Raw genomic sequence first — 14495 nt, forward strand, 5'->3', positions numbered from 1 at the left:
TTTCCATGGCGTTCGCATCCCTCAATCCTGAATTTTTCAAGTCGATCCGAGGGCTTCTTTTCGCATCTGGGTAATTGCTTACATAACTGCGCCGATGGTGTCTCGTTTATTCAATACTTCATCCGCAGTTCAAATTTGTGATAAATATATTTCGTATATTTCATATTATTATTCCTTCACGGGTTTATTTCGAACTCACAAAATCAAATGACAAAACCGACCCGCACTCCCAGTTCGCTTGATAACTCCGATTTTTTTCAGGCTTTCTTTTCGAATCCGCAAGTTGCATACAGTTTTTCGCTAATTCATCTTTCGTCGTCAGTCCACAGTACAGTCACAACTTCAGTTAATATTCATTTCTTTGAAAGTTACTGTTTTTGCGAAGAGAGGAAAACTGGAAACCCTTGGAGTAAAGGCGAGAACCGACATGACAACTCCGGGAATCGAACCCAGAGCAAGTGGGAAGTGAGTGCTCTCACAATTGCAGTACCTGTTCTGGTTAAATATTCGTTCTGCACCAACTAGTAAAATAAGCAAAATAAAATAGGAGCAAGGAAAACTGGATTTTGGCATAGGGGTATCGAATGGTCTTTGCGAGCATTTGCGAGCATGCAAACACTTTGGTTTTTATTGCGAGCACGAGCAGTGGTCAAATTTGTCTTGCGAGCAGCGAACATTTTGGAAAAAGCACCTTGTAAGCAGCAAGCACGTTGGTAAATTTTCCGTCGGCAGGACTTTTTTCTTTTTTTTAATTTTACACGTTTTTTTTTATTAAAATGCGCATAGTAGTCTGAGTGACACCTCCACAATACACGACACTTTTACATCTTAAGAATAACATCTGTTAAGTATGTTTTTGTCGTGTGTTTTCAACTGAACTTGACAACCAGTTTCACAGGAGTTCACGCATAGATAGATTCAGTTCTTACCACAAACTTACAAAGCACGATTACGTTATTTCGAGAAATCTGTAACAGGAATCCGAGCATGCGAGCAATTGTGAAAATTTTGCGAGCACAAGCAAGCGACCACTCGTCTAAATTTTGCGAGCAAATCGAGCGAAGGCCAAAATTTTGCGAGCTTGGTTGACCTGTGACATGAGGTTTGTTTTCGCTATGCATGATGGGATCTTCTTCACTTCAGCACATGGACTCCGACAACAACATGCCGGGTGTCAACGGGGAAGTGAAGAAAGAGAGCCTTGAAACGAGCGATGAAAAGCGCGATCTTGACTCAAAACCAAAGAAATTGGATGATAAAAGCTCAAAGACTCGAAGGACTTCGGAGATGGGAGGATTAGACGCAGAAAGACAGTGTTTAGTGCAGCGACCAACCGATCAACAATGGCGTACGTAGGACAAAATTTGATGACTCATTTCGTTGTTTCTTCTTGTTCCTGGATTTTTGATGGTTTGGAGGACGTTCTATATTGATCTTTCGCTTTGTATTAATAGATTCTGCGGAGATTATTCACATAAGAGCAGTGGAGGATGGAAAGTCAGAGTATTACGTGCATTATCATGGATGTGAGTTTGGTTGAGTTTGTTTTTTAATTTCGAATTCATTTTCCATACGTATATACGGTCTTCTTGAATGATATTATTCTTGGGATAGATCAGATGTATCCCCAAGGATAATATCTACGTGCAAGATTCCTTGGCATTTTTAATCATGGCATATCAATATTCCGTTATCCGCACAACCCCATACATCAACAGCTGTACAAGCTCCGCTCACCTGTCATACTAGCTATGAAAACCTTCTGACAGCGAGCTCGAGTAGAGTTTGAGTCGTAAAATGTATACATAATGTATGAGGCTGTCCGGAAAACGTCGATATCGTGCCATGGTCTTTGCTGCTGTGTTCTCCGATACACAAAATTTGATGCTTTGCTCTACAGTTCATTCAAGATACAGTTGAAGGAGTACAGACGGTCGATGGCCAATGTTTGGGCTAAATACATTGATGGGCAGGCATGACTCCTTTCTGGGTGCGGGGGGTAGAGGGGGGGGGGGGGAAGGCGTGGAAGGGATGATGTAGTAATCAGAAAACTTTTCTTGACACTGATGTAAGTTGCCTCTTGCATGGCATGCACAAATGACAAATTTAAAATGCATAATATACAATTAACAAAGATGAAGCTTTACTTTCTCTTTATGGGTAAAATTGTCAATTTGTTGGCAGAGGTAAAATTCAAAATAATTTCAAAGGTTTTTCTTTGATTGGCATTCACCAAAATGCAACTTTCTCCGACTCTTTTGAAGGTGATAGGTTGTACATGTATGTTATTGTAAATGGTTTGAACCCAGGAGTCGTGTCAATTGTGATCATCCGGGTGAGTGTAGTCTCTGGTTGACCTGAATGAAGTTAAGATGTTATTGGTCATTTGTAAGTTAAGCCATGATGTTGTTGGTAACCACTGTAATATTGGGGCTTTAAGGATCCAGTTAAGTTTCTTAATTTGTTGTTTTAGTCAATAGACGTCTGGATGAGTGGGTGCCGATGGAAAGAGTTGACCTACAACAGAAAGAAGTCAGTGTGCATGTTCCTGTGGTAGAGGAGAAGATTGAAGTTGATGGCCCAGAAAGAAAACTAACTAGAAACCAAAAACGTAAACATGATGAAATCAATCACGTTCAAAAGGTAATAAATTAAATGTACATACATGTGAGTGTGATATAGGTACAGATTGGCTGTCAGAAATTAAAGTCTTGGATATCTTAGCTATGCTTACTTAGTATGAAATGAAGTCGCTTCTTGTCTCCAAGATGTCCATGTTCTCTGATGTAAATACTAAAGGATATAATTTATGGCAAAGCTTCGAAACAATTCTTATAGTACTACAGTGGAACCTCGATTTAACGAAGTCGCTGGGGACCAGCCAAATTTGTTCGTTAAATCGAGGGTTCGTTATATCGAAAACCTTGATATAACGAACTTGAGGGGAAACGACCAAAATGTTCGTTATATCGAGGTCATAGTTAATGATTGATTTGTAACACAGGTGACTTCTGTCAACCAGAAGTGGAAGTGACTGACCAAATGGAGAAACAAGGGCATTGGCCTAAAAATTCCGGCTACGTATTCGTCTTATCACAAGAGGCCTTCGAAAGTGAAGAGGTTTACAGAACTAATAAGAGACAAAGAAGATCGATAGAGCAGAAGTTAATTGATGTCGAAATGCTATAGTTGCAATGTCTATCACAAATAATAAGCAGTTGACTGAAAGGTTGCTGTCTCTTTACCATAAGGATTAAAGGATTTGCAGACTGTTGATCTGTTCAGCGTTTAACTTCTGTCACGTGTTGACAAGATTGTAATTCGCTATATCGAGGTAGATTTTACGTTTAGGCTTCCGGATTATGTTCATTATATCGAAGAATTCGTTATATCGAGGTTCTATTCCATACATTTTACTGTAACTTTGGCCGGGACATAGCATATATATGCGTTATTGACCAAGCGTGAGGTCAAGATGGCTGGATATTGGCCAAGTTCTTTTTTTGCGTTTTTATGGACCGAGACGAAGTCGAGGTCCATAAAAACGCAAAAAAAGAACGAGGCCAATATCCAGCCATCTTGACCGAACAAGCTTGGTCAATAAAGGATTTATTGTATGGCTTTACCATCAAGTTAAACTACAGCAACAAAACAAAACACGACATGAAACTGCTCTTTTTTTTTTTTTTTTTTTTTTTTAATAACCATTTATTTGCAAAAACACATTACTTACATTACTTACATTACGGGCTAAAAACATCACTGGACAATACAGTATTCTACCAACAATACAGTGCTTACTGGTTACTTACACTTGTCTACTAACAATACAAGACTCTAATTACAATTCAACACATATCAGACAGTAAAATGGCTTTCGCTCCTTACAATTACGGCTACTTACAATATATACTAACTTACGACTAAATTTAAACTACCTAATTACATCCAATCGTTACTTCACATTATGTACAGCAACATAGCTTACCGCCTACTTACTAATCTTCGTTATTAACTTATTGGATTTTAATTGATCATTTGGGACTGGAGGGCGTTCTTCAATGGGCTCCATTTCTTTTTAAAAGAATTTAGGGTATTATTATCTAAAGCGATTTGCTTTTCAAATTTCATGGAGTTCACGAGCAATTGTTTATATAGTTGCACCTTGGGTATGATGTTTCTCAGTTTACAGTTGTATATATAATGTCTAGCAATAAGAAATGAGTGATGTAAAAGTAGATGTGAGACATCGTTAATTAAGCCTAAACAGAGAGTGGGAGAGAGAGAAATGTCTTTCAAATCTTGAAGGTGTTGGGATATCCATTCAAATAAACTTTTCCAGAATGCCTGAGTATGTTTGCAGTGCCAAAACAGGTGAACCAGAGTTTCAGTAGTTTCACCACAAAAGGAACAAGTGTCGACTTGTTTTATACCTATCTTGCAGAGAAAGTCGTTTGTAGCAATTCGTCTATGAAGAAACTTAAACTGGAATACTCTAAGCTTTGTTTCTCTTGTACAGAGGAATGGTAAATAATAAGTTTTTTTCCAGTTAATGATCGAATCTTGAACTATACTCCCTTCAGAAAGCCATTTTTCTTCACTCCGCAATGGTGTGGAAGCCTTTTTTTGGACAAGGCGTCTATAAAATTCTTTGCAAATATTTGAATGAGACAGAAGAATCGCTATATCATTTGAAAGAGAGTTGTGTAAGACTGGTGAGCATGATTTCTTTTGTTTTAGCGCCGATATAACTTTAAAGTACTCAAGATAATTAGTTTTAATATTATATTTATCTATGAATGCATTATAGCTTAAGAAAGTCTGATCTTTGTTAAGTAGATCTTTAACTTCTGTTACCCCTGCCTTAAACCAGGCTTTGTAAAAGAAAGGTCGGTTCTCTATTCTGATTAGTGAGTTATGCCATAAAAACATAGAGTCAAAATCAAGGTTCTTCTCTCTGTACTTTAAATTGGTCCAGTGTTCGATAATTTCCCTCAAAAAAGGATCCTTTATGTTAAGCTGTAAAACGTCTTGCGGTTTAAGGTTACTTAAAAACACTGCTTTGCCTCCATGCTTCTGGAGGTAGTAATCAACGAAAAGCTTCCATTTCCCCTGATTATCATGAAACTGCTCTACTCGGAAAGAAATTCTTCATTAGTCGGCCGGTGCAAGATTTATTTTCAGTGCATTTTAGGATTAGCACGTAATCGTGGAAAGCAAGGGATCCTAAATTATCTTAGGGTTCTAACTTTATAATGGCTTAAAGGGAGTATACAATTATTGAGAACGAAAAATTTAGATTTTCGCATGAGCGGGAAGATTTGAATAGAATCCAGCAAACTCGCCATTTTCAGCCGATCACGCAGTGGCGTACACAGTTTTCGGCTTCCAATCATTAATTCTTGAATGAAACAATAGATTTTGAGATTATATGCAAACATAAGCCAAAAAAAAGAGCAGATAAATCAGAAAACTGGGCGAAACTTTGGCAAGATTTTGTTGTTTGCAACAAGCAAGACGCCGCTAAATTAAAAACGTGAGCTTCTTCGGCTAACTTTAAAAAAATACTTTTCTGAACTGCTGTAAACACTAACCGCAACTTCCACTACGCTATGATTTAAATACAGTCATTGCAAACCTAGAGAACTTATCAATTTGGCACTCGATTTGAGACAATAAGTTTTTCAAAATCAATTCTATCTAAAATACTACACGCAGAGCAACTCACCGATTCAACTCACATTCCTTGTAGCTGAAACAAAGTTTTCACTACACCAGGACGATTCGATTCTCTTTCCTTTCCTTTAGGTAAATGTTGAGAGTTTACCGAACTTTTTAGTGAGCGTTTTCCCCCAAAACAACAAGAGAATCAAAGAAAACCCGCATTGTTGTTGGGATTAAACTTTCGATGCCAAGCGGACGGGCAACGGGTAATCCCGAGCGGGCAAGATAGCTCCATCTTGCCCATTCGGGTAGCCAATCACAGCGCAGGATTTGACTCATCTTGCCCGCTCGCGGAGCCAGCCATATAATAATGTTCGTTATATCGAGGACTTCGTTAAATAGAGGTTCGTTAAATCGAGGTTCCACTGTAGGGAATGTCAGTAGTGTAAATTTTGTGTGGATATGCTAAAATGTGCTTTGCAATAATTCTACTGCCTTTATCAGTCCATTGGCAATTTCATCATCTCATCACTCATTTATCATATCATCACACAACATGTTGCACATTTTCACCAGGAGCTTAGTTTTTACTCGGTAATTTAATTGATACAAAGACGAAAAGGTACACTCAGGTAAACCAAAAATAAAAGCCAACGTATTTTTACTTGTTAATTACAGACTTATGCTGAAATGGATCCTACAACAGCTGCACTGGAAAAGGAACATGAAGCTGTAAGTATTGTTAAGTAAATTTACTGCAGTCTTGGATAAGAGATAATTCTAATTTGTAAAAAGCACAACGCTTTTTATTAGAATCATTTCTTGTCTCCTGCCACTGAGACCTTTTTGTAATCTTGGATTAATTAAACTGTCAAAACAGTATAAGTGGACTGGTATTTCCCGGTAGATATTCATACATTCACAATTCAACACCCTTTAATTTCTCCCTTATCAATGTAGGAATAAACCACTGCACCTCCAAAAGAAAATTATCTTGCTGGTGAGGGTAGGAGGGAGGGGGGGGTAGGGATGTAGCTGAGAAAAGCCTCATTGGGCTCGTTAATTATTGGACTGTGCACCTTTAAAATTAGCCTTGAGTATTTGTGTTATGTTGAAATTTCATCCAGTGATAAGGTCTCTTTCAGATGGTGAAAATCTTAATTCACTGGTTGCTGGCTGTTTGTGACATCCCTGGGAATACATCAAGGGAAGGAAAAAATTTCATTTTGTTCCAACTATTTTTGCCCAAGAGTGGAAATTAAGCTGCCTAGGCAGTTTTTTCGACAGCACTATGCTCTGTGGTCTTTCTTCTGTCCTTTGTATTCTTATAGAGAATAATATACACTTAATGTATGGTCCTGAGGGAAACAGTTAGTTTTGTTTTCCTGAGAGTCCTGATGTTCATCGAGGGAAACATCAGGACTCGAGGGAAAACAAAACTAACTAGTTTCCCGAGGGCCCATACATTAAGTGCTTTGTTATATATTTAGACTTTCCCTTCAACAATCACAGCAAAACAAACAAACAAATTGTATTTTATCAGGGGCACGTGACCAAGAATCAACCAATCACAGTGCTCGTTTTGTTGAGTGAAAGTCTAGGTATATAATAATTCTTATTGTCCCTTTCTTTCTAGTATGATACCTTTGGCTGCAGTTTCTGTTTCCTTCTATGTCCAAATCCTAAGCATGGGCATTTCTTGTTTGATGTTCATCAGCGATACTCTCGACACACTTTGCTTTGCTGTTGTTTAATCACACAACCATGGAATTACCCATTGTTAAAACTTAATGATGATGATGGATAGGTTATTAATTTTGAGTTAGGCTTTGATAACAAATTCCTTTTTTTCCTTCCCTGTTTATTGTTCTCTCCACTTTAGATTACCAAGATTAAGTTTGTGGATAAAATCCAATTTGGCAAATACGAGATAGATGCATGGTATTTTTCGCCATTTCCTGAAGAGTATGGGAAACAAACTAAATTGTGGATCTGTGAATATTGCATCAAATACATGAAGTTTGAAAAAACATACAAGGAACACTTGGTAAGTTAAAAAAAAGCTTAAATTGTACTTCTGTGATCATTGTGATTTTGATTGTGCTGAATACTTTTTACAGATCTGTGAAGAGACTGGATTGTGTGACATTTCATAACAGGAGATGACTTGTGTGATTTTTTTAAAATCTCAGTAATGTAATCAACCCTTACATTTATATTCATGTTTCGCATGATTAGAACAGAACATCATTGATTCCCCTGTAATATTCTGAAGCATTTATTAAAGTAGGAGTTGACTACAACATGTGTATCTCTCATTTTGACTTATGATAAAAAACAAAATTAAAAGATCCTAAGAGGTTGTAGGACATCTCTAAAATATCATGAACCTAGTAAAATGGCCTACGTGTAGCCTTTCAGTAGTCATATAATATTCAGTAGTTATTCAACGTGCATGTATATAAGGCTTTGGGTTCTTGGGGGAGGGGAGGGGGAAAGGGTTGGGGGAGGGAAACTTTAGTGTAAAAGTGATTGGGTTGTTTGGTAAAAATTTTGAAAGGAAACACAAAGCTGTTGCCTAAGAAAAAATTCAAGGAACCCAGGAGGTGAAAAGCTGAGAAGTAAGGATCCCGACATGTGAAGTGTTAGGTGCTGCTGCTGCAAAAAAATTTGTTGGCTGGAGCATTTTATTGGGCACCTCAGGTTACTGTGTCTCCTGTCAGGCAGCAGCTTTGAAACCCTAGCCTAACATGCACTACTCTAGAATCGGTTTTCAATATGATTTTTTTTTTATATTATTTTCAAAGTTGGCAGGCTTTTTTATTGAACACCCTAATAGGTAATGAATCACAAATTTTAATCCTAAATGGTGCGACAATCACCCTCTTCAATTTTTTATGGGGTTCCCTCAGGCATGGTTCTATACGCCCGGGAACCTGAGCATTTTTCTTTATATGCATTGTGTTTGTGACACACTGGATACAGACAGCCTACATTCTGTTGCAAGCCCATTTGAGGTGCAGTGATGTGTTGAACGTTGCATTGAGAACTTACTCTAATTATTTTATTCTGCAGGGAAAGTGTACAATGCGGCAGCCTCCTGGAAAGGAAATCTATCGCAAAGGGACTGTTTCAGTTTATGAAGTAGATGGAAAAGAGCACAAGGTATATAAAAAAAATAATTTTTCCCTTAGTACTACAGAGTGTCATCTGTATTAGGTGTCAGTCAGTGTGCAGATTATTTTCAATCCTCTCTTCATGCCATTACAGGGGTGGGGCATTTGGAATTCTTCAAACAGCAACCGATGAGCTAAACAAATTAATTTAGGATTAGCAGTACATGGTAGTAATAACTTGGTTAGTGTTATCTTATATGCAGCTCGTGGTTTTTAGCACACATACCACCACCATGACAAAAGAGGCCACACCCAGTTCCAGGAGATTGTTCCAGTTCACTGTCTAGAATTCATTCAAAGACAAATGAAGTGGAATGCAATATATTTATTTATCTATAGTATTTTTTTTTTTTTTGAGGCTAAATGTCTCTTTTCTCTGTTCAGATATTGTAGTTGCCCTATTACGTGTCTGCTAACTGGTTTTGTTGTTCTGTCTTTTCAGTTGTACTGTCAGAACATTTGTTTACTGGCAAAGTTATTCCTGGATCACAAGACATTGTACTTTGATGTGGAGCCTTTCTTGTTTTACTTGCTAACAGAAGTCGACAGGGAAGGGGCCCATCTTGTTGGATATTTCTCCAAGGTGAGTTCCACATATTAAAAAAGTTAGCAGCTGTTTGCATTTGAATATGAATATATGAAACATATATTTGAACTGCGGGTGACAGACTAAAGAAGATCCTCGCAATTACTACGCAACTTAAGCAGTTGCGAAAAGAAAGCCTGAAAAAAATTCAGGCTTTGAGTAGGATTCGAACCCATGACCTCTGCGATGCCGGTGCAGTGCTCTACCAACTGAGCTATCAAGACAACTGGGAGCTGGTCATATTGTGAGTTCGTAATATACCCATGAAGGATGAATAAATGAATTCAAATATTCATTTATTCACCCTCCACCAGTATATTGCGAACTCACAATATGACCAGCTCCCAGTGGGCTTGATAGCTCAGTTGGTAGAGCACTGCACCAGCATAGCAGAGGTCATGGGTTTGAATCCCATTCTAGGCTGAATTTTTTTTTCAGGCTTTCTTTTCACAACTTCTGAAGTGACGTAAATAACTGCGAGGGTCTTTCTTCTATTTAAGCTGTTTATAATAGGGAGCTTAAGCAATGACGACGGCAACGGCAACAAAAACGTCACCCGAAAATATATCTTTATTTCATTTGTGCTACTTCACGATTATTTCAACTCGCTCAATTTTTACAAAAATGGCAAACTATTCAGGAATCAAATTGCTAGGAGTGGCGTACAAGTTAAAAAAGAAAATGAAAAATTCACTGTCGTGCGTTCACGTTCTCCACAAAACCTTAAATGTGGTCATTTCACGTTGTTATTTTGCAGAGGACAGCAAAGAAATGTACCTAAATGTAAAACGCACGTGCAGAGCGATTGGTTTGCTCAGTAAACCTATTGTTTTGCGGCGTTGTCGTTGCCGTCGCCGTCGTCGTTGCTTAAGCTCCCTAATGTTGAGGAAAATGCTGTGAAGTGAAGAACACACGTTTGTCTGCCAGATGAACATTATCTTTGTTAAGTAGGCTGGTGAGGCATCGCACTAACTGCTTTCATAAAAAATAATTCCAGTGAAATAGATATGAATACAACTGTTAGACACTTCCTGTTTAAATCAAGCCATCAATGTACTGACGGTTATATCAGCTGGTAGGTGATTTCAGTCTCTGGTAGTTCTTGTAAATAAGGAAAACTTGAATAGTTACATCTTTAGTGCTGTGAGGAACCTTGACAAATATGGTTGACACACGTGTTTCTTTGTTTGTTTTTATTGTGTAGGAGAAAGAGTCACCAGATGGAAACAATGTAGCGTGCATCCTGACATTACCTCCATACCAGAGGAAAGGATATGGCAAATTCTTAATTGCTTTTAGTAAGTACACCACAACAGTCATCTCTTTTTTTTTTGTCAGTCGAAGGGAGCAGGAAAGTTAAGCCGCAGCCGCAGAACTGGCCAGCTAGAGTGAATAAGTTTTAAGAATAAGTTTTATCCTAGGACTTAGAATTTCTTAAAAATAGGGTCTACCATTCTTGGATTGATTATTTTTTAAGATTTTGCAGCAGCATCCCTTCGAAATGACGGATTCGATTTACAGACTGGACGCTCTCATCGTCCAGTTCTTGCAAATGAAAAGTGCAGCAAAGTAACTTAAAGTAAGGGTGATGATATGGAGGGCTAGGGTTAGGGTTATGTGGGTGACTATATAGTAGCTTACCATGAATTACTTGCTGAAAGTACCCTAAGTTATCGTTGTCTTCTCAGTATAGCCCCCAAGCCAACATGGCTGGCACGCTAGTGTCATTTGAATCTCTAGGGATTGGTTTCATACGCTCCATTGATTTTTTTCCTAGGTTATGAGCTGTCCAAGATAGAGCAGATGGTTGGGTCACCAGAAAAGCCTCTCTCAGATCTTGGCAAGCTGAGCTACAGAAGTTACTGGTCTTGGATTCTCCTGGATATACTGCGAAACTTCAGAGGAACGCTTTCAATTAAAGATCTTAGGTAGAAGAGAAATTGTGCTTATTTAAATTCACACATTATCGCATAAAAAAATGAATTACAATGTGTTTACAAATGAAGACAAAAATAAGAAAAGTTTAAAGATTGAGAATAAAACAGTATGCCATAGACCGGGTAACAAAGTTTAAGTAGGCAGAGTTTACAAAAAATAATTAATTATTACTAACAATACATAATATTATCAAACTAAAGATACAGTTTTTGCTTTGTTTATTTTTGTTACCTTGTGGAATGCGAATGTTTGGTTTTATGTATTGTTTAAAACACGAGCAACGGTGTTTTATCGGGATTTAAAACCACAAGGCGCCGCCGAGTGGTTTTAGACGCGATGAAACACGCGCTGCGAGTTTTTTGAACGGCTTCAAAAACATTCCTGGTAAAGCAGGTTTCAAGAGAGTTCATAACAATGATGCTTTTGTGAATGTTGGAAATTAGCATACGAGAAAAACATTAAACACCACATACTAATAAGGAGGAGGTTTTATCGGGTTTTAAAACCACTCACATGATGTTTTATCGACCATTTGATAGGTCAATGGGCCTATGAATTATTAATGAGTTTTTGAAGGAATAGTCTTACTCGTCGCTTCTACATTTTGTAAAGGGTACAAATGAACCGCCGACCGCTTACCTCAGTTGGTAGAGTGCCGGACTACCGTGCGGGAGGTCGCGGGTTCAAACCCCGGCCGGACCACCACTCAGGGTCTTTAAATAACTGAGGAGAAAGTACTGACATCTGCAAATGGTTAGACTTTCTAGTCTTCTCGGATAACGACGATAAATCGTAGGCCCCGTCTCACAAACCTTGTTTGTAAATAACTCTGTGGGACGTTAAAGAACCCACTCACTGTTCGCAAAGAGTAGGGGACGTAGTTCCCGGTGTTGTGGTATATTGTTGTGGTATATTTTGTGCGTATATTCCGTATATCCCGGGTCCGCCTTAGCAGTATCCCTATCCATATTGGACAAAGCTAAATAAATAAATAAATAAATAAAAATGAATATTGCGCTGCTAGCACGAAGGACACAAATGATGGATCTGAGAATTAATTCATGGCTTCACGTTAGCGCTTTAACATACACTGCAGAGTCCATCGTCTACATTTTGTGGACAGCTCTTGTGACTTCACTCTCCCTGTTACTGAGACACCTTCCGTTAGAGCGGTTTCCAATTGTGTGTCGTTAAATCAAAACCAAAATAATTACTCTGGCCAATCGCAACGGATGTAAACAACACGACGAGCCAATCAGAATTCGAAACAAATACATGCAACCGGCGCCAAGCGCGGGAAAACGCGTGCGAGCGAGGCACGATTGGCTTTGGTTTGGATTCCCATTGGTTGAGAAAGTGGCGCGAGTGTTGTTTAAAACTAATCACAGAACGTAGTAAATAAATGCAAAACCAAACCAAACGCGTAATGACGCGTAATTAATTTCGACACAATTGAAAACCGCTCTAAAGAAGAAAGTTTAATAATTAACCTTTGTGGTTTTCTTTCAGCAACATGACAAGCATAACACAAGAAGACATTATAAACACGCTTCAGTCGTTAAACATGGTGAAATACTGGAAGGGCCAGCACGTGATCTGCGTCACACCCAAGCTAGTAGAGGAGCATGTCAAGAGTGCGCACTACCGCAAACCAGTACTGTCAGTGGACACGTCTTGTCTCAGGTGGGCGCCGCCAGGGAAGAAAATCAAGAAAATCAAGCACTGATGCTGTTGCTGTTTAAACGTACTGAGTTGTGATGGCTGACTTTGAACAGCATCGGCATGAGTGCCGAATGCTTTGTTGGAAGGCTGGTTCAGGAAATAGGTTTAGAGACTACAGACTCGTTTACTTAGTAGATGGTTGGCAAAGTTGTTAAAGGCACTGAGCAACAAGGGATCGAGGAATGAAAGCAGAGTTTTTAACAGCCGGGGCTTTTGTTTGTCCGAGGGATTGCGAGGTTCAAAGTGGATTTGATACGGTATGGGAATAAACACCGCTGGAATGCTTAATTTGGTAGGAATGGCTGAAAGCCATTTCTGATTTCGCAAACGGTGTTCAGAGGAGAGAAAGTTCGCTAGTTTTCGTGTCATTTACTAGCCTGTGAACAGGCTCCCAAGTGGGGTATAGGGCGAAAAGAAAAATCGACGTTTTCGCTCATACCCCACTTGGGAGCCTGTTCACAGGCTAGTTGTTTACTTGGGTGATGAGTTTCGCCAAGCCGTTGCATTCGTGTTAGCCACGTTAAATGTCAGGCATTGGTCAGCGACTGGGAGACGCGTAAACCAAAAAGACTAGCTTGGAAGCGAAACGGGGGGATGGATCCGGTGGAGGTAAAGATGAACAGAATACGGAACCAAGTTCTTATTTGCACATCTCACAGTATTGGTCGAGTTTAGGAGAAACTATGAAAGAAAAAAAACTGTGGAGTATATTGCCGACACTAGAACAAAGCTTAGTAGTCACTTAAGCAGTAATGATACATTACAGCCATACGACAGCTACGACTGTTGAATGTAATGACCGGCACTGACGACATATCACAGACCATACTTGGAAAGCATATCAAAGATATCTAACGTGTGCGCCAAAAATCGTACGGGCAAAGTAATATTTCCAGCGTTTATTATCCAAGGAGACAATGCTAGAAACAGTCAAGAAGCTGGACATCAGCTTAAGATCGATTTAACTACTGATTGTTTGATATAGTGGGCGTGGGTTTTTGTTTTTACTTCATTACTAAGGAAACTCAAAAGCTAGAAGTACGATCCAACACAATTAAACATGTTGTAAAGTATTTTTATCGTACGTGTATGAATCATGAATAAAATATTTTAATTTGAGCCATTTTTGTCTTGGGTAGCCAGGGAAGTACTTCCTGAATCTTAACTCAGTTGCTGGTGGGAGGAATCTTAAGGTACACAATGATATTCTGATCCCGGGGCACGTCAAAGTTGATTTGCCAAGAAAGCTCTTTCTCCTCATAAATCAAGCAACAGCTCTTCCCCAGTTTGAACCTGTGAAATGGTCTGCTGCTATCCGAGGGATAATGGGAATAGTTTTCTCCTTTCCATGGCTTCATGCGCGCCTGTATACCCATTTTACAGCTTCATAGTCTGCATCGGTATCGTGA

General features: G+C 38.9%; 1 protein-coding gene across 2 annotated transcripts; it reads left to right on the forward strand.

The window, feature by feature from the left end:
• Nucleotides 1–1130: 1130 nt before the first annotated feature.
• LOC146462984 (histone acetyltransferase KAT8-like) lies at nt 1131–14205 on the forward strand. Of its 2 annotated transcripts, XR_014857012.1 has the most exons (11): nt 1131–1348; nt 1455–1526; nt 2474–2643; nt 6343–6396; nt 7547–7711; nt 8740–8829; nt 9283–9423; nt 10631–10724; nt 11204–11354; nt 12874–13438; nt 13549–14205. XR_014857012.1 is itself a non-coding variant. In XM_085084959.1 (10 exons), the coding sequence occupies exons 1-10, from the start codon at nt 1147–1149 to the stop codon at nt 13088–13090; spliced, it is 1356 nt and encodes a 451-aa protein (XP_084941085.1). In that variant the 5' UTR covers nt 1131–1146; the 3' UTR covers nt 13091–14205. The 2 variants fall into 2 exon arrangements, 1 of the variants encoding a protein (XP_084941085.1); XM_085084959.1 differs by having other exon boundaries at nt 12874–14205.
• The last annotated feature ends 290 nt before the right edge of the window (nt 14206–14495 follow it).

This window comes from Pavona decussata, unplaced genomic scaffold (genome assembly GCF_977016875.1).
Source record: "Pavona decussata unplaced genomic scaffold, jaPavDecu1.1 SCAFFOLD_182, whole genome shotgun sequence".
Classification (NCBI taxonomy): Eukaryota; Metazoa; Cnidaria; class Anthozoa; order Scleractinia; family Agariciidae; genus Pavona; species Pavona decussata.